We start from the raw sequence: 16,311 nt of genomic DNA on the forward strand, positions 1-16,311 counted from the left end.
CCCCCTTCTTCCCCCCTCTCTTTCTCTTTCTCTTGCTTTCTTTCCCTGTCTTTCTCTCTTGCTTACTTTCTCGCTTTCTTTCTCATTCTTTCTCCCCTCCTTTCTTTCTCTCTCTCTTTCTCTCTCGTTCACCACGCCGGCAACAGAGAGAAAAAGAGAGAGAGAGGGAGGGAGAGAGAATGGAGGGCGCCGTTGTCTTCGCCTCTTCCCGACAGCTCTGCAGCGAAGAGGAAACAGTCGCGCACCGCCTCCCGGGAGCCCAGCCGATTTTTGGAGCCGTTTTGTTTTCAGCTGGGCTCCCGGGAGGCGGAGCGTGGCCGGGTACCGTGTCTCCGCCCGGCCGAAAACAAAACGGCTCCAAAAGTCGGCCGGGCTCCCGGGAGGTGGTGCGCGACTGTTTCCTCTTCGCTGCAGAGCCACACGGAGGCGAAGACACGGTGCCCGGCCACGCTCCGCCTCCCGGGAGCCCAGCTGAAAACAAAACGGCTCCAAAAATCGGCTGGGCTCCCGGGAGGCGGAGCGTGGCCGGGCACCGTGTCTTCGCCTCCGTGTGGCTCTGCAGCGAAGAGGAAACAGTCGCGCACCGCCTCCCGGGAGCCCGGCCGACTTTTGGAACCGTTTTGTTTTCGGCCGGGCGGAGGCAGCGCGCGGAGGCGAAGACACGGTGAACGGTGCTTCGAGACCTCCCCGCCTCCTGAAGCGATTCCCGTAGCCTTCCCAAAGGCTCGGAACCGCCAACGCTCCTCCGGTGCCGCTCCGCCTCCTAAACCTGCGCTGTGGAGGCGTCCCCCGGCCGAGCACTCCCGGAGGCCGAAAGGCGCGGCTCTCTTCAGGGTTGGGAAGAGGAGAGGCGGCGACAGAGGCGGGACACTTTTGGTGAGTATATCGCCGCCCCCCCTCTGCTCCAGCGCCTCCCCCCCCTCCCTGCCTGCAGCTTCGCTCCATAAGACGCCGCTGATTTTTCATCCTACTTTGGGAGGAAAAAAACTGCGTCTTATGGAGCGAAAAATACGGTGTATTTTTATTTCTATTGCTACATTTTGGGCACAAAAGACATGTAGATTTTAAAATTACATTACGGTAAGTAGCAGTCATTTAATTAATGATTGTTTAAGTAATTAAATATGTTAGCAATTTAAGTAATTAAAATACTGTACAGAGGAAATGACATTCTTTAAGAAAGATTCTTAAAGTAAGTTCTTTGCAACATTTTTACAATTTAAATATCAGCTGCTATGAACAAAAATAAATTTTGGATTTTTTACACAATGATTTTCATTTAATAAACAATAATTAAAACAAAAATAAAATTGATATTCCCTAAGGATCAACACAAATATTCCTGGTTCAGATATTTTGTACCCTTTTTTTAGGGATGATGGGGTTAAACAGATTAGGAAGTAGAAATATCTTTTGAAAGGCAGTGTGAATTTAACTTTGGTTTAAATACTCTTAAATGGAACAAGGAGGAATAATGTTTGAAGCAAATATAATCATGTAATTACAAATATTTCCCTCTTAACATTGTTAGCAATTCTTTGGGACATGAAGATAAATGGATATGTTTTTTCCATAATTTGTCAAAAACAACTAGTTCAGTGTGTAATATGACTTTTTAAAATTGTTAAGACATTCGTAATGCCCTCATTCAATCTCTCTTGAGCCATAAAAACACATCTTGATTTGAGTCAGGCTCATTTTCTTACCACAGAGTACTTCCTTAAGTTTGTTTTCTGTAGGGAAAAAAGAGCTACGTTCATGCATCTGGCTTTTTGTTTTTATGTTCTTAATTTCATGCCCAGTTATACCAAAAACAAAGAAAAATACTGTACAGCTAGTTCTATTCAAAGTTACAAGTGCACTAAAAAATGACTTATGACCAGTTTTCACCTGATCATTACAGCAGAGTTACAGTAGCCCAAGATGATATGATCACCATTTGTAAATTGCCAGGTGGCTTTTGACAAGCAAAGTCAATGGAAGAAGCCAAATTTGCTTAACAACTGCATGTTTCACTTAACAGGTGCAGTGAATTCACTTAACCACAATGACAAAAGGTTGTAAAATGAGGTGCAACACATTTAATTGCCTTGCTTAGCAATGGAAATGTTGGGCTCAATTGTGGTTGTAAGTGGAATTACAATTGAAATGTCTCCCATATAATAATTTTAAGAAATAATAAACAATATTCTTTGAATAAAATTAAGCAAGTAAAATTATTTTTTGCTCAAACATCTAACATAACTAAGCTATAAGATATATATTATATAATGCTGCTATCTATCTATCTATCTATCTATCTATCTATCTATCTATCCATCCTATAAATTTATACATATTAATTTTCTTTACATTTAATCACCAAAATAATTGTTTCCTTTCCTTTTTAGATTTCTTTCTTGACCTCTTTTCCTAAACTAGAGCAACTCTCCATTATGAACAATCCTTGTGTGATGGCAACACCTAACATTCCAGGTTTCGATTACCGACCATTTATTGTCAATTGGTGTCTGAGTCTTAAAGTAATTGATGGGTATGTGGTTTCTCAGAAAGAAAGGTAAGAATGTGATTAAGCCAAGTGTTGCCATTAATCTATGTATCTATCCATTTAGTATTTAAAAGAATGAGAAAACAAAAAGAGATGTCAGGATAGTAATGAAAAAGTTTTAATAAGTAATTACATCAAAACATATTAATAGCATCACGATAATATTAGCCCAAATAGCCAGGGTGAACCCAAATGGTAGGAAAAGTTTCCTGAACTCAACTGTCAAGAAGCTGGGGAAAAGAGCAAGTTTTATAGCCCCCTTTCCCCATTCCCCTGCAGGGAATACTCACCCAGTGCTAAGGTAATTACAATTCATGTTTATATTTACATTTGATATGTAGTGGAGTCGATGAAAAAAAGGGAGAGATTACAAAAGAGTAAGTAGGCACACAATGGGGAAAACACATAGATAGGAATGAGCTGGCATTGGATATTTAAGAGGTTTAATATGAACATAGAAACATAGAAACATAGAAGACTGACGGCAGAAAAAGACCTCTTGGTCCATCTAGTCTGCCCTTTTACTATTTCCTGTATTTTATCTTAGGATGGATATATGTTTATCCCAGGCATGTTTAAATTCAGTTACTGTGGATTTCCCAACCACGTCTGCTGGAAGTTTGTTCCAAGGATCTACTACTCTTTCAGTAAAATAATATTTTCTCATGTTGCCTTTGATATTTCCCCCAACTAACTTCAGATTGTGTCCCCTTGTTCTTGTGTTCACTTTCCTGTTAAAAACACTTCCCTCCTGAACCCTATTTAACCCTTTAACATATTTAAATGTTTCGATCATGTCCCCCCTTTTCCTTCTGTCTTCCAGACTATACAGATTGAGTTCATTCAGTCTTTCCTGATACGTTTTATACTTAAGACCTTCCACCATTCTTGTAGCCCGTCTTTGGACCCGTTCAATTTTGTCAATATCAATATGATATTGAATAGTTTAATATGAAACTTTTGTCAGTTTCCAATAGTACAAGAGATACCTTTGCAGTGGTTGTACATATTGTTTAATACAGATGGTATAAGAAAACTAAACTTGTGCCTGATGATTGGTATAATGCCACTGTTGTTTTTCTATATAAAGGTATCAAGAATAAATACAAAAATTTCAGGAATTTAGGATTAGAAAAATATGTGCCCAAATTCTAACTGAAACAATGACATGGCATAACAATTATTAAGATTTGGGAAGTACAGTGGTTGCAAGGAATGAAAAAAAAGAGAAAATTATGAGTTTTGTAATGGTGGTTAAAATTGATGAACTCAGAAAGAGTTGAAATGTTTAAAAAACAAATAGTACATAAATCAATAAATATGCATGCTTGCAGCAAGGTTTATTTGAAAACTTAAAAGGCTAGATAGGTACTTTAGAACAGTTACATTTCCTTTTTTTGTATTATCTTCCTTTAATTTTTTACGTATCATTATTTACTTTTTTCATGAACTTTGCATAAGTTATTCTCAAAGGGAATAATAGGAGACCATATATGGGTAATATTGTATAGAAAAAATGTTGTTTATGAAATAGTTCTATTTTTATATGAATACATTTATTGGTTTTTATTTATGTATATTTAAGTCTTAACAAATTCTAAGGCAAATTACTGTATTTTCAAGTTCTGGTTTTAATTTACATATTTGTGTAGATAAAAACACACTGGATACTTAGTATGTAGCTAAAATAGTTAATTTTATTTCATGAAAATTATTGCTTTCTTTCAATGTATTATGATATATCAGCAATTGATTAATTTTTTGCTATTGTTTCTGAGTTACATCTATTACTTCTGGATTTCAGTTGCTGTTCCATATGCTTTTATGTTTCTCATAGAAAGGGCTTTCAAAATGTTTCGTACAATTAATATTGTTTTTGTGTATAGCTTGAAAGCAGAATGGCTTTACAGTCAAGGAAAGGGAAGATCATTCCGACCAGGCCAGCACCTTCAATTAGTACAATATTTGGCTAATGTTTGTCCTCTTACTACTATGTTTGGACTCCAATCCGCAGAGGATGCCAAACTGGAAAAAATACTACATAAGCAAAGGTGAATATCATTGTTTATAAATAATTTTATATAATTTAATACAGTCATTTTAACTTGTTGAAGCAGACCTTGATTCATAAGGTGTTTTTAAGCTGCTTTTTAAGGTTAGAAAATTTGATTTGCAGATATATATATATATTTATCTCTTGATAATATTTGTGGTATTAAAGAAGAGTGGTTCTCTGCTCTAAAATCATGAAATAAAATCATTTCAATTTTTATATTTAGGTTGCATCAGAGGCAATTGATGTATCAGAGCCATGCCAATGAGTCACCCGTATCCTCAACTCTGAATAAAGAACTGCCCATTAATAATGAGCCAAACAGTCCTGCCCATGTTCAACAAGAAATAACTGAACATGGTAAGAATTCATATTCACTGTGCTTTCATCATTCTTGTCACCCACTTGAGTATATAGTCTTATAATTAGCAATTGGGTACAGAGATACAGGTTCATAATCATACTGTGCCTTTGTGCTAGATTATTTATTTATTTATTTGATTTTTATGCCGCCCTTCTCCTTAGACTCACGGCGGCTTACAACATGTTAGCAACAGCACTTTTTAACAGAGCCAGAATATTGCCCCCACAATCCGGGTCCTCATTTTACCCACCTCGGAAGGATGGAAGGCTGAGTCAACCTTGAGCCGGTGATGAGATTTGAATCGCTGACCTACAGATCTATAGTCAGCTTCAGTGGCCTGCAGTACAGCACTCTACCTGCTGCGCCACCCCGGCTCTTTTTTAAAATTATTATTTATTATTTATTACTGAATCATTCAAACTAAAATTCACAAATATATTGTGATGTATTTAACAAACCAGGGTTCAATTGTGGCATACTATAGTAGATAAAATGGGACAATGTATCTATGGAATACAGAATGAAGAATAAAAGGAAGAAGCTGTAGCCAAATAGGGCTAAGAATAATGAAAAAAATGTATTGCAAATGGAGTTTGTTTGTTTGTTTATTTATTTATTTATTTATTTATTTATTCGATTTCTAGGCCACCCTTCTCCTGAGACTCAGGGTGGCTTACAACATAATAATACAAAACAATAAGAGAAATCAAAGTTAATCAAATAGTAAATGTTTGGCAAAATCATTAATACATACATACATACATGGATACATAAATATGTGTTTTATCTTACTCTCTTTCTCAGAACCTATTATTAAAAAGAATACCTGGGTTGGGACAAAATCCAATGATGACCATTCTTATGCAGTTAAAAATGTTTCTCCAACTTCGGCACAAGGTGAAAGAAATACTTTTAAGGATATTTACTTGGATGATATACAAACTGATGAGGAGAAGTTGAACAGTAGTCTCCTATCTTCAGAATCTACTTTTATGCCTGTTGCTTCAGGACTGTCTCCAATATCACCTACTTCAACGGAACTGAAACTTCATGGAATTGGCATTGATGTAGACGATGTGGAAGATGTGGGGGATACAGATTTGGGATTTACAAAAGATATTAATATGCAGAATAAAGGAAAGCAGAAAAATGATTCTGTGGTTTTGGGAAAGTACACCCTCAAGTCAGCAGACACGGTAGAAACTCAAGAGGAGGATATTTTCCCCATTGCTGCTTCTTCAATAAACACTGATGTTCAACCAGATGATGTTAGCAGTTATCAAGCATCCCCTGGTGACGATGTAAAGTTCAGTAACTTAAAACAGTCACACTCACCTGAAGAGAATGTTATCAAATGTGTTTCTGTTGCTAGCTCTCTAGAACTGTCTACTGATGCATCAGTTATTGTAAACCAGAAGAAAGATGAACTTCTAGAAATGAATAAAGCTGCCACCAAGCTTCAGGCTTGTTGGAGAGGATTTTATACAAGAACATTCCATCCCAGAGTCAGGGAAGCACACTATGAAATTCGACTCAGCAGAATGCAAGAACATATCATTCATTTAACTGAAGAAGTCCAAAAGTACGTAGGAAGTGAAGTAAATTGAAATAATAGGATAGAAATAACATTTGCTATAATTTGAGATCAATAAATTTTATCTGCAAACAATATCGTAAGTATAGTTGGGGTGGTGGATTTGTTTCATTTCCTTCAGTTGGTAAGCTCCTCTTTGTTCTCCAAACAAAGGCAAAACTCACCAACTTTATAAAATGGAACATTCTTTCAAAAATAATTTATTTGTTAGCATAATCAAAGGAAAAAAATTACCTTCAGTGTCTCTAGCGAAGAGAAGTTGTATTGTTATTAGAACTGATGAAATTGGCCAATTTAATGAATAAATTGATGCAAATATATTTCCTTTCCAAAACTCCATACTTTGCCAGAATATATTCTTATTACAGTGCAGGTAGTCCTCGATTTACAACCACTTGCTCCATATTGTCTGAAGTTTCAACAGCACTGGAAAAAATAGTTATGACAGTTGTTCACATTTATGACCATTGCAGTATCTCCATGGTCATGTGATCAAAATTCGGACACTTGGCAACTGACAATTGCAATTCCCTGGAATTACATGACCACATATTATCACCTTCTGACAAGCAAAGTCATTATTACTAACTTTACAACTTCAGTAATTCACTTAAAAACTGTGGCAAGAAAGGTTGTAAAATGGGGCAAAATTCACTTAAAAATTCTCTTACCTAGCAATAGAAACTTGGAGCTCTATTGTGGTCATAAGACAAGGGACTACCTATTAATAACTGTATTGCAGCAAAAGTGATCAAAGTGGCAACACTTTTAAAGTATATAATAAATATAAATTTATATATATGAAAATCATTTCCAGGTTAAGAAAAGAAAAAGATGAAGAGAAGCTTCAAAGACTTGTGCAAGAGGAAACTGTCAAATTTCTTTGGAATCAGGTAGTGTTAGTTTTCCTAAATATTTATTTCTATGAATAAACTAAGATATTCTCCTGAAACCTTGCTGTGTTTTATAGTTGACCCAATTAACTTTCTCATATGAGATATAATTAGGAAATTTCATATGAAATTATATATTATAATTTTTTCTTTTTGTGATTTATACAGGTTAAATCTATTAAGGAATGGCAGCTTTCAGTAAACGAACACCTAAGTAATAACTGGAAAAAAGATACTCCTGCGGATAGTATTCTGAGTCTAAATGAATTAGCCACACAGTCATCTAGACCAAATCAAGAACCTTCTCCTATTGATAGTTCAACTTGGTTAGGTTCATCTTCTGAAATGTGTCATCAGAAATGTTTACAGGAATATCCTGATTCAGGTTTCCATTCCTGTGTATCAGACCAAAATATCCCTAATGAATTGCAGAACTCTGAAAAACATTTGACAGAAACCAATGAAGGCTTTCTAGGAAATTCTCTGCAAACCGTCAAGCCCTGTGAAGATTTTCTTTCAGGAAGCCTTTCTAATGCTGGGATCCCAGTTGACCACAGGGACTATTGTAAAGAAAGTTTGAACAATGATCAGAACAATACTCTTCTCCAAGAATATTTAAAAACAGTTGAGGAACTAGACGATTCTGATGAAAAGACAAATTGCAGCAATGGAATAGAAAGTTGTAAGACCCTTACAGCTGTTTCATCAGAAGAAAAGGATATTTTATGCAGTGCTGTTTTAGTCTCTCAGGATGTGCTTCCATTAGCAGAAGAAGGAATTGATACATTCAATCTAAATGATAAAGTAGCAGGAAAAAACTCCAATTCTGATTCTTCATTGCAGATACTTTCTGTTAGACTATCTGTCTAGCAAGCATAAACCGTCAGAAAAAAATGTAAAAGCCACATTAACATTTTATATGACCAATTTCTATACATTTTTGGAGATGTTGATCTTGCTTTTAAAAATTGCTTGTTAACAGGTTCATTAATCTTCTAACATTAGATTTACACTATTAAATTATAAGATAGGTTCAAATAGACATGTAACTTAACATCTCATTGTTTGGTTGTAACAGATTTTTATGAAATGTAATTTTGAAGACTGTTGAAGTACTTTCCATATTGCTATTATTATAGTTGAACTAAACAACTGTTTTCTCCAAGGAAACAAGCATGCATTCTTACTGTAACATTCAAAAAAAGAAATATAAATATGTAATTGGACAAATAATGGCAGTATGCAGAACTTTATATTTGAAGGCACATAGCATTTATTTGCAACCTCTTAAGGCAGATTTCAGGTTAAGACATTGATGGAAAGTGTTATTTTTGCATCCCTACATGATCTGAAACCTATTTTTGCTTGCAAATATGAAATGATGTTTGTCCCAATGGTCACACAACATATAATTAATAATATAAGAGTATTTTTAATAATCTGAGGGTACTAAATTAGAAGCTTGGAAATTTTGAAAATCTTGTTCCATGTATAGATCTCTTTTTTTTAACAGTGTCAGACAGTTTACTCCAAATGGTTTTCTACAAACGTGACTATTGAATTCCACACAGATAAGTCCAGCCTGTTATCACAGAGGATTATTTTTATGAAGTCATTTTTCTTGGTTTCATTTCGCTGGAACAGTGGGGCCATTTAAAAAAAACACAATGAACAAAATAAACCAATCTTTATATTCTCATAATGATAGGAACAATTTGCCTATTTTGAAAAGTTCAGAATGTGTACAAAGACAGTACATACTCAATTTTATATCTAAGAAACAAAAATGAGAGGGTTTTCTTAAAAATAGATCAGCATTATATGGTCGTATGTCTGCTAAAACTACACGGAGTAAATGTTTACCATTACCTGTTTGGTAGATTGCTAAGACGAAGCAAATGGCCATGTTTTCTAGTTTCTTAGGGAGGATTGACTGCTAAATGTATTGTCATATATTAATATAAATGAACAATATTCATTCTGGCATTTACAGACAATGCCTACATCCTACTGCTTCAACATATAATGATAAAGCAACCACTCTTTCCATCAGTAAATGCTTTGTAAATTTTTATTACTAATAATGTATAGTTATTGTCAATAATAAATATTTTTCTATTCCTAAATTCTGGAATATTTAAAAGTTGTAACTTTGCTTCCAGTATTAAGTATATAATCAAGTATATATTGTTCTTGGCCTAATCATTCAATTGCAAATATTGCCTTGAGAAATTGTTATGCCAAACACAGGAATAGGTTCATTGTGTCAAATTGAATTCCAACTTGATGTTCTGTTTTTGAATTCAAGAATTTATGTTGCCAATCTTAAATTAGAAAACAAAAACAAAAGCATTGCTTAAGAGATCTTGAACTACCTTTTTTCAGAATGACCCAATGCATTTAAATATTTTGGTCATTCGCACATCTTTTTTAAAATCTATTGTAAAGTGTTATAGAATGCATGTACTGTATGTATACTATACATACTCAATATGTACATGTTCTAGTATATATTGGTCTTAGTGCTATAAAATAAATCTATGCTAAAGCAGCATAAAACCAATGCACTATTTAACCATTATAGAGATAAATAGTTAAAAACTTATTATTTTTGTAGGGAGAAATCTAAATGTATACATTTATAGAGCATTGTAGACATATTCTTTACAAAACAGTATTTCAAGGGAAAAGTTAAACATTCTTAAATGGAGTTTAAAATACTTGTTTCATCTCTTGAACTTCATATCTGTCTTTTTAAGGCCTAGTATTTGTTTCTCTTGGTTATAAACAGTATGTTCATGTACAATTACATTTTAGCTGGCTTAATATTATTTGTCTTCTGTTTTATTAAAATGAGTAGGGCTCTAAAGTTGGAGTTTAGGACAGTGCAACATTTCTTTTTGGTTCACTTAAGCAAAATTGTTCATTCTGTATTGGAGTAAATACAGGATAATTTCTGCTGTGAGTAAAAAATTGTGAAGTTAAGAGGAATGCATTGTGATTGTGTGTTTTGATGAGGTATTGACACCTTTAGGTATACAGTACAGTATATTGCTGCAATATAATTGGGAAAAAATAATGAAAAAACCTACATCTTTTGCAAGGGCTAAAAGCTTCCAAAGAAGCTTCTAAATGATCATATTGTGATTATAACCGGAGTTTCAAAACCCACCACATACATAAAACCTTTATTTATTATCAATGTGCAAAATCAAAAATTTAACACTCCTTATCATTTGTAAACGTGCAAGTGTATGAACTGTCTCCGTTTTACATATTTACAGATTTTGATTATTTCCTATGGTTACGTGTGAAATGTTTGTTATGAGAAAAAGTTACAGCATTATAAAGGAAAAATATGTTTCCTTTATCTTGGGAAAGAATATATATGAATATATAAACAATGCAATTTTATTTTACTCAATTTGCCATTGGATTCTTACTAGATACAGGAGAGAAAGTTGATTCATTACTATAAAAAAACTTAAAATTGATATGCAAAACTCATCCTGATAAATGAATTAACATTCATTATCTTGATTTATACAATGCACTCAGTCCTAGTTTGCTGTTTCATTTCAGATTTGCATATTTTGGAATTCATTGTTGTTTGTACACCTTTTAGGACTTAACATGACAAATGAATAAAACAAATTAAGCTTTTTAAAAGACTTTTTTGACTAGCATGATCCATGAACCCTTTTATTGAAATAAGCAATGGGAAAGAAATAAGGAATAAGTGGAGAAGAGGAACATATTTTTCTGCTTTCTTGTTTTTGTTATACCACCTATATGTCTGTCTATTAATTCTGCTTTCTCTGGTTCATAATACAAGGTGGAAATGGAAACCTTTCTTCCACCCAACTAGCAAAGAGGTCTAGATAATATATTGTTCTATAAGTAGTATAACACATGTTATGTAATGTATTCTGAATCAGATGCTTTTTCCTAGTTTATCCTCTCTTTAGGAAAATCTTTTAATGTCCAATGCTAGTCTTAATCTGCTGAGGCAAGAGAAATCAACTTTCTCTTTCTCTCTCTTGTAACTATCCCAAATCTGTTACAAATTTAGGGACAGTCTACAACAATTTTTAGGAAGGATGAAAATGAACCCTTTACCTATTTTTTTTTATTAATTGTACATTAAATTGTGTTTTTTAATTTTATTTTCCTCTAAGTAAATCTGCTGTGACTACTGTTATATGAAGAAGCTGTTTTTTATTGTTTGTGTGTGGTCTGTGTAAATATAAATCTTTGCAGATTCAATATTTTGGCTATTTAATCAAATGCTTCTGTTAATGGCTGTAATCTTTAACATAAGAGATTTTTTACTGAGATCAGTGAATTCTACTTTTACATAAGCACAATTTTATTATCTTTAATGCAAGTGTGGTTAAAACTGAAAATAAAAATATGGCCTTATTAATTTCATATCAGTATTGATAAAGTGATCATTGTTCCTAAACTGGGTAAATTTAATATGATCTCTTCAAAGCCATATAATCTAATGCTTCTGTTAAGGAATTTAAAAGCTTCCGGGTTGTTGTTAAAAAGCAAATAGAGTAATCTGGGGGGGAACTCTCTTAAAAATATTTTATTTTAAAAATGTCCATGAAAAGCTCTCTAGAATGCAAATGGACAACATGATTGCATACTTGACCATGGTAATTTGCTCAGCCAGAAATTGTTATTTACAGAAAACATACTCTGATTGTAATACAGTTTTTGTAATCTGGATTAAAAATATAATCTGCATGCTTCAATTTTTGAAAATTTGCATTTGGGAATAATTTATTTTGATGTAATAAAGTATTCTGAATTATGATATGCTTGTAAATCTGAAATGATTTATTTGCTGCCTCATTAGTATGTTCATTTTTTATGAGCCATAGTAATTGGAATTGGAAAACTTTAACTGGTAGTTGATGGGTAAAACTGCATTTTTAAACATCCAGAAGGCCATGCTCCTAGTTATTTTATTTTTTAATTTTATAAATAAAATATTACATAGATCTTAGTCAAGATTTTATTTCACAATATGTTCTATCCCAGCCTATACAGCTGGAAAAGAAAGGAGGAATCCACGCATTGATATTTTCAAATCAGTCTTTATATACAGTATATAAAGTCCCATTTTTACAAGCCAAAGTCATGCATGTGAGATAATCTTGGCAAATTTGTCAGTGATGGTAATTAAGAGATATTAGTTCTCTGGCTAGGCTGCTGCCAAAGATAAAAGTTACTGGTGCATTCCTTCATGAGATAAGTCTACAGTTTCACAAACTTACTACAGTGATCCCTTGATTAGTGCGGTCTCGATTAGTGCGAAACGCTATACCACGGTTTTTCAAAAAATAATACATTTAAAAATAGTCCGCGTTTTTTTTTCTACACCACGGTTTTTCCCGCCCGATGACATCATACGTCATCACCAAACTGACGTCGGCCATTGCTGATTGGCCAAAATCTCGGCCAATCAGCTTTGCAATCGCAAAAAAAAGGGCAAAAAAAAGGATGCGCATGCACAGATGGTGTTTTTACTTCCGCACCACTATAACGCGGAAAATCGATTAGTGCGGGAGGTCTTGGAACGTAACCCCCGCACTAATCGAGGGATCACTGTAATTACAGCTTTCCAGCATCTCAGCAGACGGTACTTTTTCTCCAAGGATTTTTTGCAGGAAAATAACAGGTGCCTAGCATAACCTGGCTGAAACCTCAAATCATCATCTGACTCCATTGCAAAACGTTGTAACTCTACCTCAAATTACCCATACGCCACCCTTAAATACCTATAGGAAGTGGTGAACAATTCCCTAGAGTTAACAAACTACATACTACTTCCTTTTTACATGCAAGTATTTTGGTGTTTTTCTTAATCTAAAGCTGGCATCTAGCAAAGGCTCCTGATCTTCCTCCTCATCTAAGTCAGACTCTATTGACATCAGCTTATCTGCCACCTCTGGTGGATCTTCAGTTTCAACCAGGTCTATTTCTCCCTCACTATCACTCTCTGCATCAGCTGACCCAGGTTATCAAGATGGGCCTGGCTTATCCTCCTCAGAATCTATCATTATCAGATTTGGATGAGGAGCACTCACAACACAATACTTGTGAGATTATGTACAACGCAGCTGGGCTTTTGCAAGTTAGCTGCATTACATGGCTGTGTTCGTAGTATAGGAAACTACGAACACAGCCATTATGGTCTAATTCTGGTTCCCAAGTGGGGCTCAAACCCCACGGGGGCAATTTGAAAAATGAGATGTTAACTGAATTAACTGATATCCCAGTTGTGGGGAGGAGGGAGTAACTGCCAGCCAATCAGAAGTGTTTCCACTAAGGATCATGGACTGGCAGAGGCCTACAGGATCTTTCCTGTAGGCTTAGCTGCTGAGTAGTTGCAAGGAGACTTGCTCTGCGGGAAGACAGAGTTGACGGATGCTGAGGGAAGCCATCAGAACTAGGACCCAGGTTTAAGTAAGAACTTGTTAGATTTACAGTTATTTTTAATCTGTGTTTTCCCAGGCCATGTTTTACAAGACTTCTCAGACCAATCTGGGGGTTGGCCATGTATGAAAATGGGGTCTTTTAAATATTTTTAAACAGTAATTTAGATTTGTTGTACATTGTTTTTTCACTTTGTTGTGAGCCGCCCCGAGTCTGCGGAGAGGGGCGGCATACAAATCTAAATAATAAATAAAATAAATAAAATGAGTAGGCCTTGCCAGACCTGTGTGATTAACCTCCATCTACTGAACTGTGTGATTCACCTCCACCTACTGAACTACCAAGGCATTTATTCACTAAGTTGCATGTTCAAACCGAGTGGGCGATTGGGAGGATGTCATATGTTACAACCCCCCTTTCGTTCATGACAACCTTATTATTTATAAATTAAGCTAAGAATATTTTCAAATGTCCTTTCTGCACCATTTTCTTTTAATCATTTGCATCATTTCATAAGTTTCTCACAATGTGAGATGACTGATACTGCTATACTGCTATATATTGTGGAGTATCTGAAAATATTGGCCTCTGATGTGAAAGAAAGATTCCCTGATTAGTTTTCCAATGTGGGTAGTGCAGTACCAAGAAGAGCTCTTGGAAATGCAAAATTATGAGTCACTCAAAACTTTATTCAACATAAAAGGAATGATGGAATGGCTTTGTGATGACACACAAACTAAATACCCAAATTCAACCTACTTTGCAAGAAAACTGCTGTTACTCTTCCCATCTTAATATTTAGCTGAATGTGGCACAAATGCCCTCAGCAACAGTGACAACAACTATAAAGAAGATTGCCTCAGGAACAGCTTTGCTGGCAGACAAAAATTAATAACAGAAATGACAATAATAGTGAAAGGACAAGCCCCCTCCCTGCTTTCAATGCAAGCCTCCCTTGACAGAATAACGGATTTTATGATCAAATCCCAAAAGACAGCAGCTAAAACACAAGAAACAATTGAAAATAATAATGATGTGATGAAAGGAAATTTTGAAGAAGTGAAAGAAAAAATTAAGAGACTTGAAAATAAATTATAAAATATATAAGAAACAGAAGTTAACCATGGGGAAAAAAATAAAAAATAGGGGGGGAAACGGAGAAGGTGGGAAAAAAATAAGAAACAACAGAGGAAAGATAGAAAATGGTGAATAAAGAACTGGAAGGGGGGATATCTCAGATGGAACTCGAGAAAGCTTCATATTTTTTGAAATGTCAAAACGTTTCAGAGGAGAAAGGAGAAGATACATCAAACATATCGCAATATCAATAGCATTTAGACATATATACTGCTTCATCGTGCTTTTACAGCCTTCTCTAAATGGTTTACAGAAGGGGGCTTTGGTCTACTAGACCTGGAAATACATTACTAGCAAGTACTGTATACTACAATGGATATCAGAGTGGATACTTACTTACTTACTTACTTACTTACTTACTTACTTACTTACTTACTTACTTACTTACTTACTTATTTATTTATTAGATTTCTGTGCCATCCTTCTTCTGAATACAAGAGCAATGCAAGAATGTTAACACTCGAGGGACATGAGCTAAAGTTTGGCCGGCATGGTTTTTTATGGGACAACAAAACACATTCCTATTTTTTAAGAAAATCGTTACATAAAACATGGATTAAAATAAAACATCAACATTACAAAGAAATCTCAACTTGTATTTCCAGTATGGAAGCAATTATTCATCCCAATATATTAGATAAACATAAAATGGCTAGATATGCAGAAATTTTCAATGCAAAAGGAAATTTAAGATTTAATTGGATTTGTATGCCGCCTCTCTCCGAGGACTCGGGGTGGCTCACAAAAAAACCCTCAGCAATAACGATCCAATTAATAGTATATTAAAAACAGTCTTAAAAATTCTAATTAAAAGCTATCATTACAATTTATTCAACAATCATACTAAACATTCATTGGTCGGGGTGAAGATCTAAAAACCCCAGGGCTGGTGGCAAAGATGAGTTTTTAAATTCTTTCCGAAGGCAAGAAGGGTGGGGGCAGTGCGAATTTCTGGGGGGAGCTGATTCCAGAGGGCCGGGCCCCCCACAGAGAAGGTTCTTCCCCTGGGTCCCACCAGCGGGCATTGTTTGTTCAACGAGACCCTAAGGAGACCAACTCTGTGGGACCTCACCGGTCGCTGGGATTCGTGCAGCAGAAGGCGGTCTTGGAGATGGTCTGGTCCTATGCCATGTAGGGCTTTATAGGTCATAATCAACATTTTAAATTTCATCCGGAAACAGATTGGTAGCCAATGCAGATCGTGGAGTGATGAAGAAATACAGGCATGTCTTGGAAGGCCCAAAACTGCTCGCGCGGCTGCATTTTGGACGA

At 35.2% G+C, this 16,311-nt stretch overlaps 1 protein-coding gene across 1 annotated transcript in view; it reads left to right on the forward strand.

Annotated features, from left to right (window-relative positions):
* Nucleotides 1-12,277, forward strand: part of CEP97 (centrosomal protein 97) — a 21,545-nt gene extending 9,268 nt beyond the window's left edge. The window contains exons 6-11 of the mRNA XM_070750074.1: nt 2,391-2,557; nt 4,435-4,599; nt 4,828-4,961; nt 5,770-6,547; nt 7,377-7,452; nt 7,621-12,277. Coding sequence (XP_070606175.1) covers nt 2,391-2,557; nt 4,435-4,599; nt 4,828-4,961; nt 5,770-6,547; nt 7,377-7,452; nt 7,621-8,322 — 2,022 coding nt within the window. The 3' untranslated portion in view covers nt 8,323-12,277. The remainder of the gene's footprint in view (nt 1-2,390; nt 2,558-4,434; nt 4,600-4,827; nt 4,962-5,769; nt 6,548-7,376; nt 7,453-7,620) is intronic.
* The last annotated feature ends 4,034 nt before the right edge of the window (nt 12,278-16,311 follow it).

This window comes from Erythrolamprus reginae, chromosome 4, assembly GCF_031021105.1.
Source record: "Erythrolamprus reginae isolate rEryReg1 chromosome 4, rEryReg1.hap1, whole genome shotgun sequence".
In the NCBI taxonomy this organism is placed as follows: domain Eukaryota; kingdom Metazoa; phylum Chordata; class Lepidosauria; order Squamata; family Dipsadidae; genus Erythrolamprus; species Erythrolamprus reginae.